This window comes from Haliotis rufescens, unplaced genomic scaffold, assembly GCF_023055435.1.
Source record: "Haliotis rufescens isolate VD_foot unplaced genomic scaffold, xgHalRufe1.0.p SCAF_1, whole genome shotgun sequence".
Classification (NCBI taxonomy): domain Eukaryota; kingdom Metazoa; phylum Mollusca; class Gastropoda; order Lepetellida; family Haliotidae; genus Haliotis; species Haliotis rufescens.
Genome location: NW_025963779.1, coordinates 50,376,562 through 50,404,303, shown reverse-complemented (window position 1 = coordinate 50,404,303; position 27,742 = coordinate 50,376,562). Strand labels below are relative to the sequence as shown.

The 27,742-nt window shown below is 39.1% G+C and overlaps 1 protein-coding gene across 1 annotated transcript; it reads right to left on the bottom strand.

Annotated features, from left to right (window-relative positions):
• LOC124131444 (putative ammonium transporter 3) lies at positions 1 to 27,742 on the bottom strand. The gene is made up of 8 exons (XM_046494728.2): positions 27,486 to 27,742; positions 19,098 to 19,647; positions 4,435 to 4,506; positions 3,831 to 3,890; positions 3,253 to 3,329; positions 2,058 to 2,206; positions 1,252 to 1,419; positions 1 to 890 (listed from the first exon to the last, which is right to left on the bottom strand). The coding sequence occupies exons 1-8, from the start codon at positions 27,613 to 27,615 to the stop codon at positions 603 to 605; spliced, it is 1,494 nt and encodes a 497-aa protein (XP_046350684.1). The 5' UTR covers positions 27,616 to 27,742; the 3' UTR covers positions 1 to 602.

Sequence of the window (27,742 nt, the reverse complement as noted above, 5' to 3'; positions counted from 1 at the left end):
CCTCTCCTATTGACCAATCAGATTCAACCTCTCGTGTCACTTGCATTTGTTTCAAACAAAACGGTGGCGCCCAGTCAAGACGATCTGATCGATAATCAAGAACTATATTGCATCGCGAAGTGCATGAAATCACGTGAGCACCTTGATTATAAACATGAAAAGATTTAGAAAATATCTGTTGACGAGTTAGCGGTGCACATGCTTTGCAAATCCTGCAGTCGACCGAAAACTGCATGACACTCTACGAACCGGATTTCGATTTCGGTGCGCGATTTTGAATGGACTATACATAGACTCGTTAGTCCAGCCAAAATGTAACTCCATAATACCAGCCTAGTTCGGCAAGGGTGGAAACTGGACTTTTATAGTCAGTTAACTCACTTGCCTCGGGAAGATGGTCGTCATTATACAGCTAGATGTCATCATAATGTGTTTTAAACAAACCAAAATACACCAAACAAAGAAGGGATGAGCTACTATGTGCTTCTAAGAACGTTAGCGTTGTTTGTAACATACAAATCCGTCCGCAAACTATCAACACAGGCTAACGCTATTTTCCTATATTTTTCACTGATGTACCGCGGCCTCGTTCTCCCAAAACATTACACGTCTTCTTGACATATCATAGAAATGCTTTGTATTTCGTTTCCACCAGGCTTCCCTTTACGTTTCTTAAATAAGGACTCATTACTTTGGAGCGAAGTCATGGACGCGGCAATGTCGTCACTTCCGGTAGCAGTGGCAGGACGGAGATGCTTGGGAGGTGCGCTTGGCCGAGGGGAAAACAGAATAGGATCACCGATCCTGGCTCCAATGTTATGTTCCACAAGATCCGCCCCAAGCTGTTCTTCCTCAGGGTCCATACGGAGGCCGATTGTTTTCTTGATAATCTGAAATCGACAGAAACCGGTACTCATTGACGTACATTATTTTCTTGATCTCGTAAGTTGCAATATCCGCGGGGACCCTGATTACATTATTTCCCTTGTCGTTTCCTTACCTTTATGTGTAGTATAAAAATCACGCAAATAAACAATCACGGGCATCGTGTACGACAGAGGTGTGTAACAGAGTCGGTGTATTAAATTATTCACAAGCGTCCGTGAAAGAGCTGGTTTATTGACGAGTAACGTAACAAACAAATCTCGTTGAACAAAACATGAAACAAGTTTACCACATGGCGTACTATGCAAAAAGGTATACATTTTAGTTCATGCAGTCTCTGTGTATGGTGAGCTAGACGTTACTTACGAATAATATGATGAATGTTGTCGTGGCGCTCCATGCGATTTCACAAACAGCTGACAATGTCTGAATTCCAAGAAGATACCAGCCTCCCCCATGAAACAGCCCAGATGAACCCCCTGTCAAGTTTTCAATAGGGTCCTGCTCAACAAAAAGACCCACAGCAAGGAGCCCCTGCAACAAAGACATCAAAGTCTCTTATAAAGTATGAAAGCTCAAAATTAAAATCCCGTCATCTTAGGCGCCACTTTTCGATTTGCAAAACTGGGTGTGCAGGATCCTGGGTTCGGATTCCCGATTCAACTGTATTATTGCTCTTCGACCACAGCACCATACCCGTGATCAAGGTCATCATCAAACCGGTCACAATCTACGGCCTGACTCACTGAATTTTCTTCGCACATTAGGCTAGTATGCCGTGATATAACAGTAATATGTGTCAAAGCGGCGTTAATCATAACGTAGTATCATACGATTCTGGGACGCATTAGGTACTTGATAGGGAACTGCGGCTCTTCAGACGAACACCAATATCCCTACAGCCCCTCTCCCCTATTCCCCCGTCTCGCCTTACGATAGAAATCGTTTAAACAAATGCGAATCTGTTATAACATTATTAATATTTACAATATCCGAGTGAGTGAGTGAGTTAAAGCTTTACGTCACATCGGCAATATTCCAGCCATATCGTACAATATCCGAGGATATATATTGTTTGATTTTCAATCTCCAAATGTACATTCCATGGTGAAGGAAGCAACAGCTTGTGCGATGTTATGATGGCATGTGGAAGAGGTAAACTTGATACCTACCCAGAAACCGGAAGCCCCGTGGACGGCGACAGCTCCAACTGGGTCGTCTATGTGTAAAACATCAAGAAGCTTGGCACAACAGAGAGTTAGTATTGCTCCTATGATACCAATAACTATTGATTCCCAGGGTCGCACTAGGGCACAACTTGCTGAAAAGAAGAAACGGGCATATTGCAAATGAATGCTTATACGAACGATTAGCGTGCCAACAAGGCTGATATAAGGGTTTTCCAGGTAGGTTTACTCAGAGACATCAAACGCTCACCTTTTCTTGAACACATGGTATCATCAACAATTTGATAGTGATTCATAAACACAAGCTTTGATTATAGTTGGACTTTATTATGATTATGGAAAGGTTTTGTCACTTTTTTACACTAGATAAATATTTTCTAAAGAGACGTATGTTAGTAAAAGATAGTACCTCAAATAGTAAAAATCATTCACATGGAGTTGTTTAAAGCTCGGAATTGTCTCCAGACGTGTAGAAATATGGACTTTTAGCTCATTTAAGTCATTAATTTGCACTCGATTATGTCCAAAGTTCCAAATTCCAAAGTCTTGCAAGTGATTGACCGACAAAAGGCTAAGTGTCAGTGACAATGTGCGATAACATTCAATTCATGTTGAAAGTCCTCCGCAACAATGTACCATTTCTAGTTGGTTAAAATAACCCTTCTGCCTCTTACTTCTTTTAAACATGGGATGAAACATTCTGCATAATGTATACAGTGATATTTGTTTTAAGAGGAAATGTCGGTTCAGAGAGTTCAAATACCCCAAGAAGTCTTGTGTGAGGGGGTGAGTTGGGTTTAACGCCGCTTCTAACATTATTCCAGTTATATTACGACATGTCAGCTTGATGTAGGAGAAGCCCGAAGTGATGCAGTTACTTGACGGTTACCAAGTTTGTGAAACACACGAGTTCAGGTGCTGACAAACCTAGATACATAATCAGGGCGGACCGGGATTCGAACCACGATCATAGGCTTCTCCCGGGCCCATGGAACGCAACAGCGAATTGCAGCGCCTTAGACGACTGGGCCACACGTCCCCCATAGTTCTTACATTCAACGGATGGTACCTAAAAGTTTTGGACAAAAAGGTTATGTCGGTTAAGTCAAAATTACTGAGATAGGGGTTAAAACAGATCTGACTGTTTAGGCTAAACCCTACCTCCGCTAAACGTACTAACCTGTTATAGAGACCAAGGAACCAAGTACCGAGTTTATAAGGTATCCAACGTCGAACTTCCTCTTTTTGAAAACATAGCTGAAACGATATTATTGTCCACAGTGAAACCTAAAAGAATCAAGACAACAGACACACTCCTCAGACAAGCTCACGTGCAGTCTATTGTTTGTCGCAAGAGTGATATTTCAATTGTATCTTGCTGGCTTAATGTGGCAGGAAATCTCGAAATTATTCTGGTCTTAGGCTTGAAACCAACGAGCAAGGGCATGGTACTGATAAACCTTAAAACATCTTCCGGGTAATTATAGGATTCGAACCCACGACGATAGTTTTGTAGTACGCCTAAGGGTCCAACTTTGCCCAACGAATTGCGGTGGCACCTTAGCCTCACGATCCACCCATGCTCCCATCAGATCACACACTCAGTGCATAAAATGGGCCACCAACACCCAAATTTGGCCCCAAATGCCTCAAACACGTGGAGTCACACTTTTCGACATGTTCACTAAATCAGAACTACTCAATACAAATAATTCGCCTGAACGTTACACAGCTGAAGAGTTTGTTCAGTATTCCTACCTTATGATTACCCCGGCACTTCCACCTCCTGTTGAAGCCATCAGTGTCGTCACTGCTGCCCTGAATACGTACAAATATAGTGTAATAAGCAGGGCGTTCTCACACATGTAATGCAGTTGTTATAATGTCCACATTGTTTCAATCCCGACATGGGTACAATGTGTGAAGCCCATTCCTGGTGTCTCCCGCCGTGATATTGCTTGAATATTGCTAAATGCGGCGTAAAACCATACTCACTTACTCACTCCACATTGTTTCGTTGCAGGCTTGTATCATTATGCTTGATCCCCGTGTACATCTGTTGTCAATGTGCCATATTAACTCAGAGGTGAAACATAGCCAGATTGAAACGTTCTTTGGGTGCATACCTTCACACATGGGTTTGTATAAGTTAATAGATAAATGTTACATTATGAAATATGACGGCGTTGTTCCTATTAAGCATGACTACGGGTGTGTTTTAGTGTCAACTGTTTAAATCGAAAGTATTAAAGTGTTTCATCGACACATTCTATCAATCATCAGAAGCGTATCGATATAAAGATGCCAAAGGAGCTATTTGCGTGAACGCACGCGCATGTGGCTCCGTGTAAGTTTCGCTTACTTTGCTGCCAACTGCCATTTGCCACCAGAAATACCAAAGGTACTGCCACAGTTGAATGCAAGCCAGCCCCACCTGTAATGAAAGGTTAGTGTTATTAGAATAAAATATAGATAATACATGACCTAATCTAGACTTCTGTAGTGGGTGAGTGAGTTCTGTTTAACGCCGCTTTTAACAGTATTCCTGTCATATCACGGCGTGTCAGCTTAATGTGGGAGGAAAGCCCGAAGTGATGCAGGTCTTAGACGTTTACCACTTCGGTGAAACTCACGAGCACGGTTATGGTGCTGACAAACCTAGAAACATAATCGGGGCGAACCGGGATTCGAACCCACAATAATAGGTTTCTGGCGTGCCAAAGGGGCGCAAATCTGCACAGCGAATTGCGGCGCCTTAGACGACTGGGCCACCCGTGCCCCCTAGACTACTGTAATGTGCATGGGGGTATTTCTGAAATAATCAGTGCATTCTATTTTTTCAGATGACCCTTTCAAGGAAATGCCATACACCCAATATGTTTGAGTTGTTTTTACACTCAGCATGTTTTGATGTATATGAATATAATTTCCTTATTGAAGTACTGTTTGATCTATTGCAGTGTTAATTTCTGGATACTGTAGACACTTTGAAGATAGTGTTCTATGTACAGTGCTGTAAAATGTTTATGCATGTGGTATTTCTTCTTGTCATTCCATTTGATGGGACATAGTTTTGAAAGACTCTGACATTGGTGTTTGAATTACAATGCACATATATTAGATATACACATACACATACACCCATCGTATATGTGTTCTTACGTGCAATGACATGTATCTATTCATATAATTTTCACTGCCATTTTGCCTTTTATGCCCAAAGGAATCTGTTTCATCGGATAAAGGAGGTTATTTTCTGGCCTTGACGTTTTATATTTCCTTGCATACACCCGTTAACAAATAATATAAAGCTTCACGTTCCCACACATGAGGATGCTCCGTATCACAAATGTTAATTAGGAGATCGCCCTAACGTAAAGCATATATCAATATGGATGGGCTTTATTGATTTTGTATCCGCAATCAACGTAATTAGGTTTGTTAGACGTGGGGGGAAAGCCCTTGGAAATAAAGCGTACTAAATGTATTAATGTACTAATAGGTTTGCAGTAGGGCTTAATGACATGTCGACCTGCGAGTTCGGTACAAATGCAGGAAACCAAACCACGCGTTGTGGAAATGTAAACATGAAACACTTAAGGTTGAAATGTGTGTGTGTGTGTGTGTGTGTGTGTGTGTGTGTGTGTGTGTGTGTGTGTGTGTGTCTGTATGTACATGTATGTCTACTTGCACCAATCCGGACTAATGCCAATTTTATAGTGCTAGCCCACTGTGATACCAAGCCGCAGTTTAAAATTAATACCCCAATCAGAGACCCCGAGCTCCAGACAGAGGAACAAAAAGTACCATCTTTTAACGTCGTTTGCTATGACGCAGTCATTGATCAATCAATCTTTATCTCGTACTCAAGAGGCCACAGGCCTTTAGTACATAATACAATTCAACATAATTAATCATTACAATAGAACATCAAATTGAAATAAATTGTCTCCCACATATACACAGTAAAAAAAGTGTTGCCCCCCCCCCCCTATACTTTTTCATGGAGGGGTGTTTTGAAAGGGTGTAAAGATAACCGAATTAATATTATAACCAGGATTTCGTGTATACCAACAAACCAGTGTATTGTCTATACAATGAACTTAAATGGGGTATTCCATGACCTTATGGCATGTAATAATCTCATGCTGAACTTTTACGAAAAATGAACGAACAACGAAGACGCATTAAGTATGGTGACATCTCAATAATTTTTAGTGACCAAATTCATCCAATAGGGTAAGAATGTCATATGGAGATTTGACGAACACAGTAAGTCAATATCGAGAACTTCCACCAAGCACTTGGATCACAGCTTGAAGTCTTCGTCTCATACTCCTCACCAGACGTTGGAATCGCTCCATGGGCAGCTGTTGCCACTCCTCGTGTAATGCTGCTTCCAATTCACGCAAGTTCTGTGGAGGAGGGTCTCGACGATAAATCAGGCGTCCCAAAATGTCGCATACATGTTCCAGAGGATTCAGATCTGGACTCATTGCTGGCCATGGAATCTGCGTCAGAGCATTGTTGTGGATAACCTGGGTCACAGCTCGTGAACGATGTGGTCTGGCATTGTCATCCATGAATATCGGTCTGGTGGCCAGTGGATGATTGTCAAAATGGGGCACCACAACTGGATTCAGCACCTCTTGGATGTAGCGCTCCCCTGTCAAGTTGCCTCGTATGGTCACTAAATCAAGCTTACAATCAAATGAGAAGCATCCCCAGACCATAACAGATCCACCTCCATATGGTACAGTTGGCATGATGTTTCTTGCAGTATAAGCTGTTCCAGGACGCCTCCATACTCTCACTCTGCCATCCACAACATGCAGAAGGAACCTGCTTTCGTCCGACCAGTGGACTCTTCTCCAGGACCTCAAGTTCCAGTTCTGTCTCAGTCTACACCAGGCTAGACGTAGTCGTTTGTGGTTGTCTGTGAGTTTAGGTCGCTTGATAACCCTTCTGGACTTCAACCCTGCAGCTTTAAGACGATTTCTCACGGTCTGGGTACTGAACTGTTGACGAGGAAGCCAAAGACGTTTCAAGGTTGTGCTTGTAGCAAATGGATGACGCCTTACCACCCTCAACAACGCTCTGTCATCTCTAATTGTGGTCTTACGTGGTCTGCCAGAGGGTCTGCGATTCCTTACATCATTAGTTTGTGCGTGTTTTCTGACCAAACGGCTTATTGTTGAGTAGTGATGTCCGGTTCTTCTGCCAATCTCCTTGAACGAAAGACCTGCTCCATGAAGGCCAATAATCTGCCACTTGACTGCTTCTGACAATCGTCTACCCGGCATTGTGGGTTACAATAAACTGGGCTGTCAGAGAACATCTTTTATAGGCGATGTTGAGCTTAAGAAGATACTGCAATCTGCAAATGTCATGCACCATGCAATTCACGTGCTGATTGCTACGTTTTGGTGATCATCTTCCCTCCGAAAACATTACACATTTAACATCAGATCCCCAAGGAATACCTACCATTAAAACCAGAGTCGGGCGTTTTAAATGTTGTGATGTATCAAACGTATTAATGTGGGGATGCAACACTTTTTTTACTGTGTATATATACATCATGACAACCATAAATATGCTCATTTTATTCTGGCATAGATAGTATTTAATTAGCAGTTAAGGAAGTGATACTCGTCTTCTAATTCATTTAAGTTACACATGTTACATTTTCTTTGTTCTCGTGGGGTATTAATATATGTGCCTGTTGCAATATGTAGATCATGCGACATGCAACGAAACCGTGCCAATGCTTTTCTATATTTTGGTATGGTAATATCAACGAGATAGCATTCTCTATAAATGTAAGATTTAAACAGTTTATAATAAAAGTGTTTATCCGATAATGCTAATGAAACATATCATGATTGTAAATAAATATCTTTTAGTCTTTGTTTCAGTGACTGGATAAACTCAGCAGTATTATTAACCCGTTGATCATACCAAACATTACCGAAACCAGATTCAAATAAAAGTTCTCTAACACCAGTTGCCCAGTTTCTTTTACCATTTGAATCAAACAAAAATAACATATTATAACACTTCTTTTTAAATCTATACAAAGGCATATTTAAAATTCTTAACCAATATTTGATAACTTTCATATATGCAAAAATATACAGTTGATAGCGACCACAATCACCATAAACCATAACCCCGTGTGTATTAACTTTAACACCTAAATATTTCTTACATGCATACAAGTGAATCTTTTCTATAGCATCTACTTTTGAGAGTCCCCAAATCTCTGAACAATACAATAAAATTGGACTTTTTTTTACATCAAAAATTTTGAAAAGTGTATTATAATCAAAGTTTAGACCACATGCATTTCATTGTATACCAATGAATACCTTTTGAGCTTGTAAGGATGCTTGGCTTACATGATACTGTCCACGAAAGACGGTTAGTAAAATACACTCCTAAATATTTATAAAAACTTGTAATCTCCAATTGGTTACCTTTATAGTACCATTTTTCATATTTTGATAAATTACCGCCGTTTTTAAATACAACAATTTTTGTTTTATTTCTATTTACATTCAATTTCCATTCATCACAATACTTTATTAATTTGTGACTGTAGACCTTCAATAGTACTTGAAAATAGTGCAATATCGTCTGCAAACAAAAGTAAAAACAATTGTATTTCCTCTGGATGTAGTTGAATTCCATAGGAACAGTTATTAGATAATTTGCATTGCAAATTCATTGATGAAAAACGAAAACAGGAACGGGCTTAAGATACAACCCTGTGGTACTCCTAAATGACTTGAAAATGTAGGAGAAATAACTTGGTTATTTCTAACACAGACTTTTATATTTTCATAAATGCTACCTAACAATTTATTCATTTTAGAACTTAATCCATGAGTCTTCAAAAGATTCCAAAGTTTATTTCTTTGCACATATCCTTCTCTGAATCCAGCTTGTGACTAATAAATTGTGTTCATTGTACTAGCCCAATACACTTATCTTTTATTAATAATAAAAGAAAATATCTTGCTAAAAATGCTCAAAAGAGTTATACCCCTATAATTATCAGTGTTGTTTATATCCCCGCTCTTATGGAGAGGTACAGTACTTATTCCCACCGACCATGAATTCGGAAAAGTTCCGTTTTCTAAAATGACATTAAATATTAGTTCAAGATATGGTACTAACAGGTTTGCTGAATGTTTGTAAAATTCAGGCATTAAATTATCAATGCCAGATGATTCATTGCACTTAAGTTGTCGGATGCTTTCTAAATTTTTTTCTCTCGTAATTGGGGAATCAAGAATATCAGCTACAATGTCATCAGTTTCGTCGTTGTTATCATCCTCATTTACATTATCATTACATTCTAAAAATGACGCTTTCTCATTCTGATGTGACACTATACATATTTTTGAAATGACAATACCAGTCATCAATACTTATGTTATTCGTGTTTTTGGTGGGTTTTTTTGTATTCATGCTTTTAATTCTGACAAAAACAGTTTTGAATTATTTATATTTTTCTCTAACCTTTGTTTCCTCTCCATTAAATATTTATTTTGTTTATATTTACAGATGGCAGTATATTTGTTTCTAGCGGCATGATATTCTTTTAGGTTATTTTCAATTTTGCAATTTCTAAATCTATTTAAATATTTAAATCTTTCTTTTTTAAGCATTTCACACTCGTTATCAAACCATGGATTTCCTTTCACCCTTTCTCTAACTCGACTTACTTTTCGTTTCATATCACTAGCGGCTACACATAGAGCATCTGCAATAGCATTTACACTTTTTTTATATCAGAAAATACAAAATCGACACATTTATCTAGAAGCTTTTGGATATCGTCTGTAAGTAAATTCTCCCTGAATGTGTTTAACATACTATCATCCCAAGCAAACTTATAGCTATTAATTGCGCTTGCGCTATTATTAGGTGAATTTCGGGTTCTATTACAACTCCTTAGCTTAATGCAAAGGGGTAGGTGGTCAGATTCGGTTCTAGACTAAATTTCAAATCAACTATAAAATCAAACCCGGACCTTCCTCTCTCCGGGCGGACGCTATACCTCAAGACCATGGAGACCAGGGAGGCGGTCGAAAGTGTACTTTTCCTTGACAAAGTCTTTACATTGACTTCTCTTATAATTTGAATGTGAATATTTACACGATATTCCATGAGACGAGGGGTCGGTCACATGATCGATATACTGGTATTCATAAGCGTAACTATCATTTGAAATTCAATGTTCTTAAGTTTTTTTACGAGGCGGTATTCTAGAAATTCCTCATTCTCTGGGAATAACCTGTGATGAATAAATACAGAACCGTTGATTATGATCATTTAGACAATTTAACACAGCTCTTTTTTAGCAAACATCAGTCAGAGTGTTTTGACTGTATGCCCGTGAGATCCCCCCTACGACCCATCCTTTTGAACAAAAGGAAAATAGATGTAGCAATCTAGGCTTCGTGAGCACCTATTCTCTATGGTCACCTCGATCGTGTCGGGTATGCATTTCTCTTCACGCGCGCGTGTTTGACGTAGATCTTAACAGTCTATTTGCTACGCCTGAATGACTAAGGTGAGGTGAGCTGAAATTTGGTTTAACGTCGCCTCCAAGATTATTGCACTTATATAGCGATGTGCATGCACGTGTGTGGCTGCTTGTACTAGTCCGGACTGATGCCGATTATGGTGCTAGCGCACTGAGATGATCATGAGATGCCAACATTCAGTAACATTGTTAAAATTCGTCATCTCATGACATCAGATACAGCCGACAGACTTGCTCGAAGTCTTGTTCTCTCAAGGCTGAACTATTGTAATAATAGTAATATTGTAATGTAATATGCAGTCTCTCGTTTGGACTGCAATAAATCGTAGCCCGTATCATAGCTTTAATGTCTAAATATCAACATATCACCTGAGTTCCTTACATTGACTACCTGTAAAGGCCAGGATAGAGTACATGCATCTTCTTGTGGCGTTTCAATGCCAGCCTGGAATTTCTTCCGACAACCTCGTGGAGCCCATCAGCTTTTACATACCACCCACAAGCCTTCGATCAGAGCAACAACACCTACTGATTGTGGTTAAGACAAACCCGAAGTCCTAAAGTCACAATACATTCGCCTATGCAGCAACTACTCTTTAGAATTTTCTCCCTGTCGACATCCAGCAGTTTCCCTTCCTGGCCTTTTTCAAATCAGTCCTGAACAACCATCTCTTCAGACGTCACTACTTCCCATTCCCCCCTGTTCTTACTCGCTAACTGTGCTTTCGTGTTTTATGTAGCCCTTAGACCATGCACACATGTGTGGATATGGCGTAATAGAAATCTCCATTATTATTATCATTGTAAGTATAACACGTCAGCGAACAGCCAGTCTCGATTATCCACCGAAACGCATTCCATCGGACTAAAATCAACATAGTGGGGAACATTATATGAATGGATACCCAAACATCAGTGATGACACCAGGTGGAAAGGGTTAGCATGTCCTACCCCACTGGTAGTACCAGCCACTCACCCAATTTGAACAAAAAACGTATATGTAAAAAGGATGTAAGAAAGTACATCCTTCGAGGTACCAACAGAGATATACAAAATTAAGAATTGACATTGTGATCTCATTGATGTATGAATCTTCAAATAGTTAGGGACAAACTGTATGTGGCGAAGCGAAATGGTGTTTAAGGATAGTTCACTCATACAGCCGACAAGTCTTTGTATTATCCTCTTAATGTCAAACGCAAGGCAGGGTAACAACAAGTACAATCTTTTTACGTTTTATGGTATGACGCTCCATCCACTTACACCGCGGATGCAGTCCAAACTGTATGTACGTCGGAGCTTATTCTTTATATATAGTTTGGAATCACGCAACGATCGTTAAAATACTGTATGTGAGACCACACTGATGTATCGATACGAAAATCCCGATTCTGCTCATATATCCACCAGAGAGATGTGACAAGACACAAGGTTTTCCATGCTATACCAATCACGATACGACTCGTTTAATTGGCATAATGGCAATTAATAGCATTTCATCTGTTGATGTATTGTGTAGCTCAACAGTCACGACAATTAGTTAAAACACTTTCTGCTGGAACATATAATTGAAAACAGATATTTCCAATCTATATATAAATGAGGAAGCTATGTCAATAGGTACATACTGTGTAAATACCACATGGGTGTGGGGGTGAAGAATATATATGTTCAGGCCATGAAGATATAACCGTAAACACATTAAACTCCCATTGGGTTTTGCGACTGTTTCACAAATGGATGTTGATACAAAAAATGTCATACAAAGTTTGACACGCTATTTCATCATGTAAATTGAAACAACACGGTTACCTGGCATTTCCTTGGACATCACATCCAAACAGAAAGCCGTTGACGTTTTCTTTAGAAACCATGCCATAAAAGAAAAATTGATCAATGTAAATTATTTACACAGACTTAGTTCACGAGCATAAGCTTTGTATAGCTTTGTGTAGGTATAAGTATGGTACACAACGGTCGCCTGAGAACAAAGATGGACATTAATTGTCTTTCCCAGACAGTTCTTTTATCGTGTTCTCCGAACCAGTGTTATTGCCTATTGCAAACAACTGACTCCTTCTTTCAGCATTGTTCGTGTGTATAGCTTACACTAAATCTCATTTCAAGCTATTAACTTAAAGGATACATGAAACGAAGCGTAATGCGTTTTCAGTTTAACTTACAATAATTTGGAGTCATTAAAGCCCGTATTCAATTTTGTCAGTATTCAGCCAAAGACACTACACGTGGGCCATACACGCATTCATAGTTTGTTTCTTTTATTTTAAATCGATTTGAGAAATTAGACCTTTATATTTTAAATGAAACATGAAACCACATTCTGAAATATGATTGTTTAATCCGATCAAGAAATTTAAGCTGATAAAATTCTTTCTCTACGGTCATAAAACCCATTAATAATCAAAACTAGAAACGTTCGTATATATCAAATCTGGTACTCATAATGATATTAGTTTTCAAACGGAAACAACAGCGTATATCAAACCTCACAGAACATGTATCATCGTTCTTCTCATCGTTCGTCCCAAATAAAATGTTGGCCAGTGAAAAATTGAACTGTAGAAGTGAAATAAGACAGTGTTTCTGAGAACATGGCATTAATAAGAAATACATGTATGTAGATTTTATACATTTTGTATTCAGTTGGGAATTTCTTTTTCCTCTGTATTAATATCGACAGCTCTATAATAGCCTCAAAGAATATTATAACATCTTTGTAACACAGGTCTCAAGAATAATTCCTGTCCATATCAGGTGTCCCGTTTTAGTATGTATTGCTTCTCAAGTCAGGTTCGAGGACAGGATTTCCACGATTATAATCCACAATTGTCATTGCTATACTGGATCTTGTGGATTTCACGCGTTCAAAAACGCCTGTGCCATCTATAATGGTATGCTATTAATTGGATAGAGTGAAATAATTAGACGACCACAATCAGTAGAACATATTATCGACTTCTTATACCTGTGATGGGCAATGTTAATACAACCCTATTCCAAATACCACAAAAAGGATCACTATAAACATTGAAAGGGAATACATCGTTTTCGAAAATATATAAATATACAATTTCAAAAGCCCCTTAGTATACACTACCTCTAATGTTGTAGCCGTTTCATCGAGACATTCTCACTCACAGTTGCAAACACCTTAGAATGTTTAGTTTGTTTGTTGGTTAACGCTGAACCAGACAATCCCAACATTGATGCCATGATCATCGATCAACGGAGTTGGTATTCGATGACATGCATCAACCAAGTCACTGAGTCGGACCACCGATCTCGTTAGTGGCATCTTACGACAAGCATGGGATGCTGAAGATCAATGTTACCCGGATCTTGAAGGGTCACTTATCATTGCTGAAGGTGTTTATCGATTTGAAGTAGCATATGCATTCATTGGATAACAATCGTAGAAACGCATCTCCAGTAACATTCGTTCAGCAAACAAACAGCCTCGACAAACTATATCACCAGGAGTTGAATGTTCAACCGTCAAATATGTTCATTAGAAAAACAATCTTGATTTAATCTGTGGCAAGTAGTGCTATAAGGGGCAGTGCTATTAATGACAGTATTAACGGGGCATAAAATAAGATTATTTTCAAAAAAAAAAGACTTTAAAACCTCACGCGTGGATGTAGATAAATAACTGACAATTTACTGACACATGCTTAAATCATTGAGCACATTAGCTAATGCCACCTAGGCCTGCAATACGCTTTGTAGAAAACTTAATTGATCTTCTAAACTAATACCTTGCTTCAATTTCATTAATTAGAAAATAAAGTAGACATTGCAATGAGTTGCTTTGTCGCTGGCAATCAATGCCTCAATGTTTGCCATTAACTAGTTGTCATGGTGATACACACATAGCTACTGTGACTAGGCGTTGGTAAAGAACTGGGGGGGGGGGGGGGGTTGGGGGGTGGGGGGGGGGGCTGACATAAGCTAAATTACCAATTAGATGCTTCGGTTATATTGCCATGATGGTAAATCTCTGAATATCGATTTATCAGCTCTGCAGATGCCCTTTCCGTTACAATGGAAGCAAGGTAGTAACGTAAATAACGTCATATTGTATAGTGTCCCTAGATACACCTTTGTATCAAGATTTACAAAATCTTCAGTCATGACACATAAAGGAAACCTGAAAATAACGACCAGGTTGTCGTTGTTGAGAGGTTGTTGGAATATGAAAGGTGTACTGCACTTACACAAGTTCAATGGCTCTACTTTTTGTTGTTCCTGAATAAACGCGCACAGTTGAAGGAAGTTATTACGAATAATTAGTCTTCACTTTATTCAGTACTTGTAGGCCACGGGACTTTATGTACAAACGAAATACAATTTAGGTGCAAACAGTATAAAATACAACACATTCCTTTGCATTTTTTTGTTGAAAAAACAGTTTTAACATAATTGCATATTATCAAAGTTGGCGTATTTGTGTTCTTACAGCATTGGGGTAAAAACAAATACTTTTCTGTATTCATATTGGTAATAGGGTCTTGCGATGACAGTAGTGTATTAAACTTCAGAATATTTGGAAAGATGTAAAAACTTTGCCTCAGATGGCTATAACATAGAAAATATTTAAAAAGTGCAATCATTTTTTATATGGTTTAGGTTACAAAATTTACATTTTCTAAATTCACAAGGAATATTGAACTAAACCCAAAACGAGTCCTGATTTTTATTTACAGTTATACTACTCAAATAGTTCTCACATGAAATGGATGTTTTAAACTGTGCAAAATAAGCCATTTGGGTTTTTTCGCATAACTTACCATGCCAAACCCGAAAAAAGGTTTTAACCGCTGACGTAACATATTTAAAAACGCGGTTTTATTACCACATGTTTGAAAGTACCAGACATCTCTAAATCTTAATCTGAAAGTAACAGATTTAAGTTTCGTTACCCAATTTACGTGGCCTTGTTCATCGTACAACTGCAGCATATTGTAACATTTTTGGTGTATACGAGATTCCTGCATATTATAAAGAGACAGCCAATATTTGACACATTTCAAAACAGCGAGCGACTGAATAGAACATCTGCCATACTCGGTTGTATGTCACTGAACCCCCAAATTACAGCCCCGTATAAAAGTATTGGTGTTATCTTTGTATCAAAACATTTTAAGTAAAAGTGAGGCGAGTATGGTTTCAAGGACCATGAACACCTTTCTTGCCTCAATTGGAATATTATTTAAGCATTCGATCTCAGTAAGCTATTGCTAAAATACAAGCCAAGATAACTGTATCCAGTAACTACTTCATACGCATTTCCATCATAATACCATTTTTTCATAACGTGATAAACCTCCCCTATTTTTGAAAAACAACTAGTTTTGTTTTCGATAGATTGACTGGCATTTCCGATTTACAACAGTCATCATGTTAGATATTCAACTTCATTTGTACACAGTAAGGTCATCCGCTAATAGAAGTAGAAAAATATAAATAAATTCCGGATGTAACTTAACACCAAAACGACAGTTTTGTCTCAAAATGTTGTTGTCAAAATGAGGGACTACCACTGGACGAAGAACGGCATCTTGGTATTGTTGGCCATTCAGGTTTCAACGAATTGTCACCAGCGGAAGTTTGCAGCCGAAGGAAACACAAACCCATATCGTGACAGACCCCCGCCACATGCTAAGGTTTTCTGGATGTTCCTTGGTGCAAAACGAGTGTTACGCTGCCTCCAAACACGTATTCGACCATCAACAGTTCGTAGCAGCATTCGACACTCGTCAGACCAATGGATCCCTCTCCAGTTGGCCAAGTTCCAGCGACTACGGGCACGAAACCATATCAGACGATTCCGCATGTGCCTCTCAGTCAGTTGAGGACGTTTTACTGGTCTTCTGGCGTTATAACCAGCCGCTCTGAGGCGAAGCATTACGGTCATCGTCGAGAGTCTCTGATAGGTAATCCACTGCAGTCTTAAATCACACAGGAGCAAAATGCAACCACGTGTCTGAAACTTGAATTTCACTATTTATAGGGTAGGGGAACTGCAGCAACACGTAAAGCACGCTTTCCTCGTGGTATCTGGACAAATTTGAGTTCATGAAACTATGGAAGCCTAATTCAGTCATACATCATCATATTTCGTATTTCTGATTCCCACACGTGAAATCAAGAGACTATGAATATGGCGGCGCTTAACTTTTGTGCATGTGTATATATCAATAGGGTTGGGTCGTTGCAATCGTCCACACATACATTTTATGATGTCCCAGAAACGTGTAGAGTCTACCGCTGCTGCATTTTCTAGGTCACTCCTTTTACATTGTGCAAACTGGTCCTTCTTGATTCCACACAGTTATCTGTATTCATTGCAAACTTTGTTTTACTTAATAAGGTATGAGTTATCTTTAGTTATTTCTGAACGCATTACATAATGGCACCGTTCATGTTTTTTACAGAGACATTCATCATCATCGGGGTACATGTCACTCGATGCCAAACCATAATGTTTCACACTACTCCCTAAATGCCCAATAGGAGGCACTGGCCCAGTCGTCTGAGGCGCCCCGATTCGCTGTGCAGAGTTGCGTCCCTTGGGTACGCCAGAAACCTATGATTCTAGTTTCGAATCCCGGTTCGCCCCGATTATGTTTCTAGGTTTGTCAGCACCATACCCGTACTTGTTGGTTTCACCGAAGTGGTAAACGTCTAAGGCCTGCATCACTTCGGGCTTTCCTCCCACATTAAACTGACATTAAGCCGTGATATAACTGGAATACTGTTAAAATGGCGTTAAACCCAACTCACTCACTCACTAAATGACCAATAAATGTTCAGTCACCGATTTGATAGTCAGTCCCAAATCTTCCATTCACAATATGTATGTTCAGAATTGAACACATTTCCAAAAGAGTTTTTCCAAAGTAAATTATCACATGAATATCTTTCCATCTCAAATTGTGTAAAAACATCTATTAAGTAATTATTACTTTCAACATGGTGAATAACATCGCTCTCCACATAGTCACACCGGTTCTACTGTTCATGTACAATGGACCTGTGAAGATCCGGGGCAGATCAGAATAGGTCTTCAGCAACCCATTCTTGCCATAAAAGGCGACTATGCTTGTCGTAAGAGGCGACTAATATAACTGACTTGGTTGATGTATGTCCTCATATCCCAAATGCGTGGATCGATGCTCATGATGTCGACCACTGGATTGTCTGGTCAAGACTCGATTATTTACAGACCATCGTCATATAGCTGGAATATTGCTGAGTGCGGCGTTAAACAACAGGCAAACAAACAAACAAACAAACAAATCCAAGTACAATGCTAGAAATAGCCGGGTCTTCTTCCAGTGTACTCAATAATAAATACAACAAAATCTCTACCCCATTTTGTCTATCATTGTTATTATTACCAGGTCGATCTCTCCGACTGGATATATGTAAACACACATAATGTAGCGCTACTGAAACCAAACATACTCTTATCCAACAGAATAGTAATAGCATGTTATCTGTAGCGAAAATCAATAACACGTCTTACCAGTGAATACTTTATCAAAGGTATTCCTCCCGAATACCTCCCGAACATGGACCTTTTACGAATTATGCATATTACGAATAATTGCAAGAAACCGAGCAAAAACAATAAAAACGGGAACATAGCAAAATCCTATATTTCAAATAAAACTTTGTTTATAATAATATTTTACATTAAGGGGCGATATGTACGATATTAGCCCTTAATGTAAAAAAAATATTTTTTACATTAAGGGTTACGGGTTGTTACTCTTAATGTAAAAACGTAACCCTTAATGTAAATTTGTTTACATTAAGAGTAATTTTTAGATTAAGGGTTGTAACAATGTATAAATGTTTGCTTTTTGTCTTGTAAATCGATTAGCTACCAGCCTCAAAAATGCATTGTATCAAACATGCATGTACAGTTTTGTCTCACATGCAATAAAGGTTCGTGTTAATGTACCTTATGTAAATAGTATATATACGAAACTTTTGTTTTGATCATAAACCCAGGGTTCAAGGTGAATACTGATACAGAATACAGTTGCAAGCTTGTTCTTCAGTCAGTCACCCCCTGTGAGGAGTCATGAATGCAACATTGTATCTAAGTGACATGAAAATCAAAGGGGAAGCGAATTGTGTTTGAAAAGAAACATTACAGACTGAACTATTGGACCGTCGGTGATAAACAAAACGTTCTAAATTCAAGCAATTGGCTGAACAAGCCTAACACATTTCGGATACCCGCAAACAGTGTGTGCGCCATGAAAATGACTTTCCTTCCTGTAACAGCCATTCGACTGCTTGTTCAATGTTATTGCTTTCATGTTTTCTGTCAATAATTGTTTATTAAAGTATGGAATTTCCTTCCAAAAGGTACCAAATACATATGTTGAATTCTACTATCATTAATGTTTATTTCAAACACAGTACTCACCATAACATGAAGGTTCCAACAATTGCATTGGCTGGACTGCACATGGGAAGAGGATCAGTTCCATGGTCATATCTACCAAGGCGTGGTTTTAGTAAAAGAGATGCCACAAGGCCAGAGGATCCACCCACCAGATGAACAACACCAGACCCTGCAAAATCCACCGATCCCATTTGCTTAAGAAAACCATCAGATCCCCATACCCAATGGGCAGGGAAACAGTACACAATAGTGTTGCAAAATGAAAACAATATGTAGCTTATCAGTTTAGTCCGCTCAGCCATGCAACCCGAAACAATGGTCGTAGCTGTGGTCGCGAAAGACAGCTGGAACACAAATGTTGAAAACACGATCCCCATATTTTCATCACTGGAGTCGACAAAGAAGTATCCGATCCCACAGAACGGATTTGTACCTTTGTCTTCGCCGAAACTAAATCCAAATCCATAGGCCCAATATGTCAGGCCACCGAACACAATGTCCACTACGTTTTTCACCATGATGTTGACCTCGTTTTTGCTTGACACGGCCCCAGCTTCCAGAAGTCCAAAACCTGCAAATAAAAAATAATGATCAAAAAGATATTTCAAATTACAATAATAAATGTGATTGAAAAGGCTGATTTGACGTACTCAATATATATTTATTGGACAGCTCTTCTTTCTCAATCACAATACTATGTTGACAATCTAAAAAAATAATAAAGATATTGTCAAACACTTTTGTGTCGAAGTTGAATGGACATTCGTAAATATCAACAAAAAGTGAACTTGGCATACATTTGCCAATAGGACCAAGCTTTTACTTCGAGACAAACGTAGTTCGATACATCAAAGTTCGATACAACAGTGCTTGACTGTATGCACATTTGTAGATTGAGAAAGGATTTCATACAATATTTTCAAAGCACGTATGATAATACATATTTTGCAGAAAACACGGCAGCGATCGAATATATGTGAGTGAACGACTTTAGTTTTCCGCCGCTTTGAACAGTTTTTCAGTTGAATCAAGGCGTGTCAACTTGATGTTGGAAGAAAGCCCCAGGCAGGCCTTAGGATTTTACCATTTTTTTTTTCGTAGGCGACTGTCGCGTCGTATTGGTTGCATGCCAATCATAGAATAGACGCCATAATGAGGTACACACATTGACACACACATGTATGCACGTCGCTGTATAAGTGCAATGGGGGCACGGGTGGCCCAGTCGTCTAAGGCGCCGCGATTCGCTGTGCACATTTGCGTCCCTTGGGCACGCCAGAAACCTATGATAATGGGTTCGAATCCCGGTTCGCCCCGATTATGTTTATAGGTTTGTCAGCACCATACCCGTGCTCGTGGGTTTCACCGAAGTGGTAAACGTCCGAGACCTGCATCACTTCGGGCTTTCCTCCCACATTAAGCTGACACGCCATGATATAACTGGAATACTGTTAAAAGCGGCGTTAAACCCAACTCTCTCACTCACTCACTCACAGTATAAGTGCAATTATCTTGAACGACGTCAAAACCAATTTCACCTCTAATCTTCTTGGTTGTCAATTTAATGTTTACATACGTTATACCTACACTGCACACTTAATTTGCTGCCTCTCATATATGCGAGTAAAGTATATTGACATACAGACAGCAAACTGTAATGTTTAAGTACATACAGAGACATACATGTACTACCTATTTCACTCCTTATCTCCGCTGAATTTGCATTTACTATTGTCTGGGTACAGTAAAAATGTCGGTTTCAAATTCAGTTCAACGCCTTCAAAACTACAGGTATACATTATACTTGTTTCTGAAGGCATATTCTACTTTCTATTGAGAGGTATTGTTGGTATATTGACCAGGATATTGATGAATTATTTCCGAACACCTCAAACACAAGGCTTCGAGGAACAAACATGGTTTGGTTTTGCAACAAATAATATTAGATCGTAACACAGAGATTCTGGATGACGATTTTGTATACCCCTTCATACCTGTCGATTAAGTGAATGGAAAACAATTGGCCATCGACGGACTTCTCTCAACACTTCCACATAATGTTTACAGCATATGAACATGCATCTATTAATATTCCCAAAGAACAATGTCCGAATAGATGGATTGCCTTTGAGAACGATATCGTGAAAATATTTGTCATACCAAATCATCGCTGGCCATATTGTTCTGACACAAACCCAGGAAATTCTAGATGGAGAATCAATGTGATATTTTCCCTTCCAACAGGAAGGCTTTGTCAGCTTGTCACTTTGTTTCCATCGACCCCAGACGGCGTGGCACGACGCTCATAATATAAATCACTGGTTTATCCGGTCCAGACACGAATATTTACAGGCCGAAGTCATACAGATGGAATGCGGCTTAAGACAACAAACACATTCCCAAAAGAGTACAAACAGTAATAGTAACATATGATGTGTTTGTGTGCATTAAACACAATCCTCAGTCCAATGTCTCAGTATTACGTATAACGATGGGTATTCTCATTATCTCATTGAGCAGTATAGTTTTCTCTTCACATATGTTGTTCCATTGCTTAGATTGCTTATTTACGAAACAAAAGTAACGTGACGTCACATCTGTGCATTATCATGAAAAATTAATCTGACGCGATCTATTGTGCAATTATGGACAGGCGTATATTAGCGAAACATCAAGGCCCCTCAAAGCCAGAATGAAAGAACACCAAAGCTCAGTCTGTTCAGGAAACTACAAGCCATCAACATCGAAAGACTCCAACCATCAATTAATCTTGATCAAGGCTATTGCATACCTCCTGCGTACCATCAACTCATCAAAGACCCCAATCAGTCATGACCCTTTTGTTTTATACTACTGGCTTCACCGGTTAAGATGTTTACCTTTTTGTGTACATAACAGGCTTCTCCACTCAAGTGTAACTACATCCCAGTTTACTGTTTAAACACTGCCTCACACCTGTATATTTGTATGTCAGCCATATTCTTCACATGACTTGCTTGATAACGGTGTTAGAACATAAACAGAAACGTCGCCATTAATTGTAATGAAGAAGTTGTTCATCCATGTATCTTATCCTTACTTAGTACTCCGCCTTCTGAACGCCTCTCAAAAAGCCAATTATAACTTAAGACATCACGTCATCAACATGACTTTGTAAAATGCCTTCCAATACTTTATTGACCAAGCTGCTGTCACTACTTTATTTTCGGGACGCCATGCTTTAATTTCATGGTCTCATGGATAGTGTAAAGACTAACCTACGTACTTGTCCGAGAATTAAGGACCAGCTGTCCCTTGTTAACAGTCATCGAAATTTCTTCACTCTGGACAGATAATATCAAACCATGTATACTCTAAAGGATTACAGTTTATTGTTTAAGAGAAGCCCGAAAGTATTTGGAACCGATTGTAGCTGATCCTTCTGAGCTTTTTGGATATTATATTACAAAAGGGGATATTAGATTTTTTGCTAGTGTGACTTCTGTCACATGTAAACTACCGTGTTGTGTTGGTGACTTCGAATGCTTCTATAAACAAAACAAATAATAATAATAATAATAATAATAATAATAATAATAGTGTATACGAAAATATAAAACCACCATTTTTGTGTTTCATTACACCCGATTGCCTGAAAAATGTAATATTAGAAAGTCTAAATCTAATACGGCGCCAGAGCCTGATGGTATTTGAACTCTCCCCATGTGTTCAAACACCATTACTTCACTGTTTTAATTCTGTTGTGGATACGGGGGATGTTCCGCCTTGGTTGTGCAAAGGTTGAACAAACTTCTCCCAAATAAAGGTGATTTGACTGATCCCCAAAACGTCCGCCCTATTACTTGTCTGAACACAAAACAAAATATTTACAGGGTGTCTCACAGATATTGTGTCATCATACTGCGCATCCAATGACATTATTTACATGGAGCAGAAAGGAGCCAGAAAGGAATGTTGAGGTTGTAAAGATCAACTACTAGTTCAGAAAATGATCCTTGGAGAGGCTAAAACTTACTACCGTAACCCCTCAATGTGTTGGGAAGACTACAGAAAAGCTTATGATTCCGTACCTCACGAATGGATTTTGAGGTCACTGGAATGTATTGAGCTCACCGCGAGTGACTTCTTGTTTTTCCCAAGTCTTCAATGATTTGCTGGTCAACTCAACTCAGGGGCAGGTGGTGACTTCGGAACCCATTTCTATTAGAAAAGGAATATTTCAGGGCGATTCTTTTAGTCCTTTGCTTTTCTGATTGTCACGAAACCCTTTTAGCTTTTTGCTCAGCCAAGAGGAGGGTTATCACCGGGACCTCCTCAGCACCGGCACCTTTACATGGATGTCCTTAAAGTTATTGCCAATGGAGGACCCGCAGTCAAAAAACAGATTCTGCTTGTCGAGTCCTTTTCTAATGATATCGGCATGACCTTTGGACACCACAAATGCAACATTCTTCATTTGAAAGGTGGAAAGGTAGAAGAGAGAGGGTCAGTCAGTTTACTTTGGGGAGGAGTTATTGACAATCTCGTGGAAGGTCAGGCCTACACGTATTTAGGGATGCAGATTAGGGACAGACTCCAGAATGCCAATATCAAGGAAAACCCTCGGACAGAGTACAAATGTAGGCTTAAGAAAAATCTTGAGTTCAGAGCTGAATGCTCGCAATAAAATTAAAGCCACAAATACTTAGTTGTACCCGTCCTTTCACATTCTTTTGGTATTGTTGATTGGACGAAACAAGAAATGTAGGGTATTGACACACACGAAGAATCATTGCAGACCCTGGGGATTCCTTCGCTAGGATGAGGTCGCCTGGCCTGAAAAGTGATACAGAAGGCCTTCTGTTTGCTGCTCGGGACCAGTCACTTACCACTCGAAACCGTCAATGTGCGATTTTGCATCAAAATGTAAATATGAGATGTTGATTATGTTATGTATTTAATGAGACTGCCCGACACATTGTCAGTGGATGCCCAGCATTGGCACAAACACAGTATCTTAAGTGACATGATGGGGTGGCTCGATCATTTCATTACCGTTTTCGCCATGCTTGTGGTTTTGACAAAGAGGTCCATCCATAGTACGACCCAGAACGTATAGAGTGCGTCATGGAAAATGAGAAAATGCAAAATTCTTAAAATAGGCCCGTATACAGCCTCAGAGGTATTCAGGCCAACAAACCTGATCTTGTCCTTTTTGATAAATTCAATGAAATTATTTATATCATTGAATTTTCTGTCCCTTTTGACACTAATGCGATTGACAAGATTCAGGAAAAACTTTGCAAATAGGCGGACCTCGCTTTCGAAATGTCATGCTTGCATCCCAAGTACCAAATTGTCCGACACCCCATTGTTCTCGGTGCCTTAGGTTTGTTACCTCCCAATCTGTTGACTGGCATTGGGAGAGTACATGGGTTTGCTACCAGGAATACAGCCCTTCTGACAATCTGGGTAATTCAAGACTGCAGTTTTGGGGAGTCTTCACATTCTCCGAAAAGTCCTAGGTGGGTTGACTAGGTAGCGCGTCCTGGGAGAAGTCCCATTCGCTGTCTGGGCTGCGTGTAGAGGGGACAAAGGCCCTGAGCTGAGGAAGAGCTTAACCAGCCTGACTACTCTGCCAGGATCACCCAAACCCTATTTGCTGCATTTTAGTTTATTTCTATCTGTAAATAATAATTGAGTTTATGTACAGTGTGTTGAGAAGATCAGCAACCCTGCAGAGGCCTTCACTTTTATAAAGTCGGATGGCCTGAAAAGTTAAACAGAAGACTTTTTGTTTGCTGCTCAGGACAAGTCACTTCCCACTCGAAACCGTAAATGTGTGATTTTGCATGAAAATTTATATATGCAATGTAGATTATGCATGAATTGAATCGAACTGTGAGATGTTGCTGCAGTATGGTTAGGGCAACGGTTATGTCAGCAATACGCACACTCCGGCACCATCGAGCTGTTCGGCAACATTGAAGGGGTGAATAGAGAAGGGGATGGCCCAGTCGCACCATGATTTGTTTGCAGGCGTTGATATATTTTCCCGTCTCAAATACTTGAAGATGTTTAGTGGGATGGAATTATTTTCTGTGCACTTACTCAAAACCCTAATAGGTAATAGATAGACATAAACACCATTAAAGTAGCAATTAGGATTATCTGAGGCTCGTGAATATGTGTGATCCGATGGGGTAGAGTATCGGTAAATCTTCGTTGCTCGTTACCAGTGAGGACATACATATATGTGATCTATCGGCACATTGGCAAGCCCAATAAAGCAACCTGCAGTATAAGTTAATCTCATTACATGGTCACGTATATTTATAAATTCACATAACTCATCTTGTAAAAGATGGAGTCTGTTTGAGAAAACGTTGTAAAATGGGATTGAATCCAGGAAATCTTAAACTAAATATAATTTGCTTGTTATCTTTTTCAATCTTACATGAGAGCCATTTCGTTGCTTCTCTCAAATTTAGCTGGCCACGCTGGTTTATTTATCACGAAAGTATTCAACGTCATCCATTATATCAAAACGTCATAGCATTGCCGCGTGACGTCATAACATGCTGGAGTAGCGTCATGTCTGTCTCACAACCAGAGAGGCAACGGACACGAACAGATAACTTTTATAACATTTGAAAACTCCGGCTAATCTGACTTAAAACAGATGCGTGTGCCGGAGGTATTAAATGTTTAAAGCTTCGGGCATCCAATACTCAATAACACACGCAATCAGACGTGGTGATTTGTTTGATTGATTCCTAATCTAGCCTCACCATGAATTGTCATATTCTCTTTCTACCATGACATTGATAAATGCTTGATTCTGATTGGTTAAAAAGAGATTTCCTTTTTTCAAATATATTAAGCCTTTTCACCAAAAACGTGTGTCCACGAAAACATTGTCCCAACTGAAGTGACAGCTCATCAAACTCGATGAAATTCATTTCAGAACACGCACAATTAAGAAAATCATACACGATCCACTATTTCTGGGACACAAATGTCTAAGTTCTCTCACTATTTGGCTTTGGATCCGTGACATCTTGAAATTAATAGGTCACACCATGCAGATTCCTCGTTTCAAAATATCCGGCTCGTCTGCAGCCTAAAAAGCGGCTGTTCAGTCATACTCAGTCACATTGGTAATCATATGGATGTACCAGCAGGCTCGATCAATCCCAGAAAATCTACCTGTTAATTATATAATGCTGAACCACATCATAGATCGGGGTTGTCATCTTGCTTCATTCTATAGCTCGTTACCGAGAATGTAAACACAAGATTGTCAGCCATTGACAGCTGTGAGGTGTGAGTAACCGTGATGTAGGTCAAGTTCTGCCATTGTTTACTGGTGGTTATTGCTAACTAACTAATAACACTTACACATGTTAAATGTATAATAGAATGTTAATTCATAAAGTTTGCTGTAGAAATATATAATCGTTTGGCATTTTAAAATCTTTTTCTATTACCCGTCACCCCTACAATAGAAATGATGGCATGTTCGATTTCCAAGAAATGACCTCTCTCCAAAATTCCGAGAAATGACAGTCAGTCCACAGTGTTCAACAGTTTGGTAGAAATTAAAACATCTCTCCTTGGACTACGTTTTGCGTGTTATTTGTCAACTTCTTTTGAAAAACTATGTGTTTTGAACACTTATTATGAACTACTCACGACTATTTTGTTTTTAATCTTGAACTTTAGTAATAATTGTTACATATATAACTACCTGTGACCTCTTTTCGGAATGTTCTTAGATTGCGGATCTGTGCACCTGTGTTATTACGCGTTGCAAGAGAGCGCCCTTTTCAAAGGTTGTTGCCGTCATGGTAGAATGGAGATAAACCTACTGTGTTTTGAAATTTGATGTAGTCCCACTGTAGAATAGATACCTCTTTATTATAACTTGGAACCTCGCGCTAAAGCGCTCGCAAAATTAAAATAAAGAGGTATCTATTCTACAGTGGGACAACATCAAATGTCGAAACACAGTAGGTTTATCTCCTAATTGTAAATAGCTCTGAAGTTAAATACAACTTGACTGCCAAAGGTATGGGCAGCATTGTGTCTGTTGTGTACAATACGGAAGTTTATTAAAAGATGTTTTATACACTGATAGCAACAATGCATAGTATTACGCTAATATATGTGGCATCCAGTCATGTTAGTATAAACAATATGCTGAGACCTTATTGACGATGTCTAGAATAAAATTTAATTAAATTTAATGAGTTTTTTTTTTTAGTATCTTAATACAACATAAAATCAGCTGCAAGTAGTCTTTTGTCTTAAACACTATACTATAATAAAACAAAAAGTAGTTTTGGATCATACCCAAGATGCTCTTTTTGACACTGATCAAACGCAAATAATTGTATGAATGTTGTTATATAATTGTAAGCTACCAACCTGACTGCATAGTAAATATGATGAAGGCGCTGGTGAGAATCCATGTCGCATCGTCCCATGTGATGGGACCGTTGGCATTCACACCAGAAGGGGACAGCGTACTCGGGAATTGCGTCGTGTTGTTGCTCATTTTGGGACCCACTGTCTTCACGCGGTTGCAGCGTTTATCAACACACCTTTGACAGCCATCATCAACATAGGTGCTATAACTGAACCGCCTGTCCCGGTCGAGTTGTCTGCCAGTTCCGTGACTGGGA

What these genes read in the sequence shown, in the direction of transcription:
- LOC124131444 (XM_046494728.2), bottom strand. Translation starts at nt 27,615, where the DNA reads ATGAGCAACAACACGACGCAATTCCCGAGTACGCTGTCCCCTTCTGGT. An exon ending in TTCCTTGGTCTCTATAACAG is followed by an intron (nt 2,207 to 3,252) that starts GTTAGTACGTTT and finishes TCTTCTTTTCAG; the next exon opens with CAAGTTGTGCCCTAGTGCGA. An exon ending in ACGGGGCTTCCGGTTTCTGG is followed by an intron (nt 1,420 to 2,057) that starts GTAGGTATCAAG and finishes TCTTTGTTGCAG; the next exon opens with GGGCTCCTTGCTGTGGGTCT.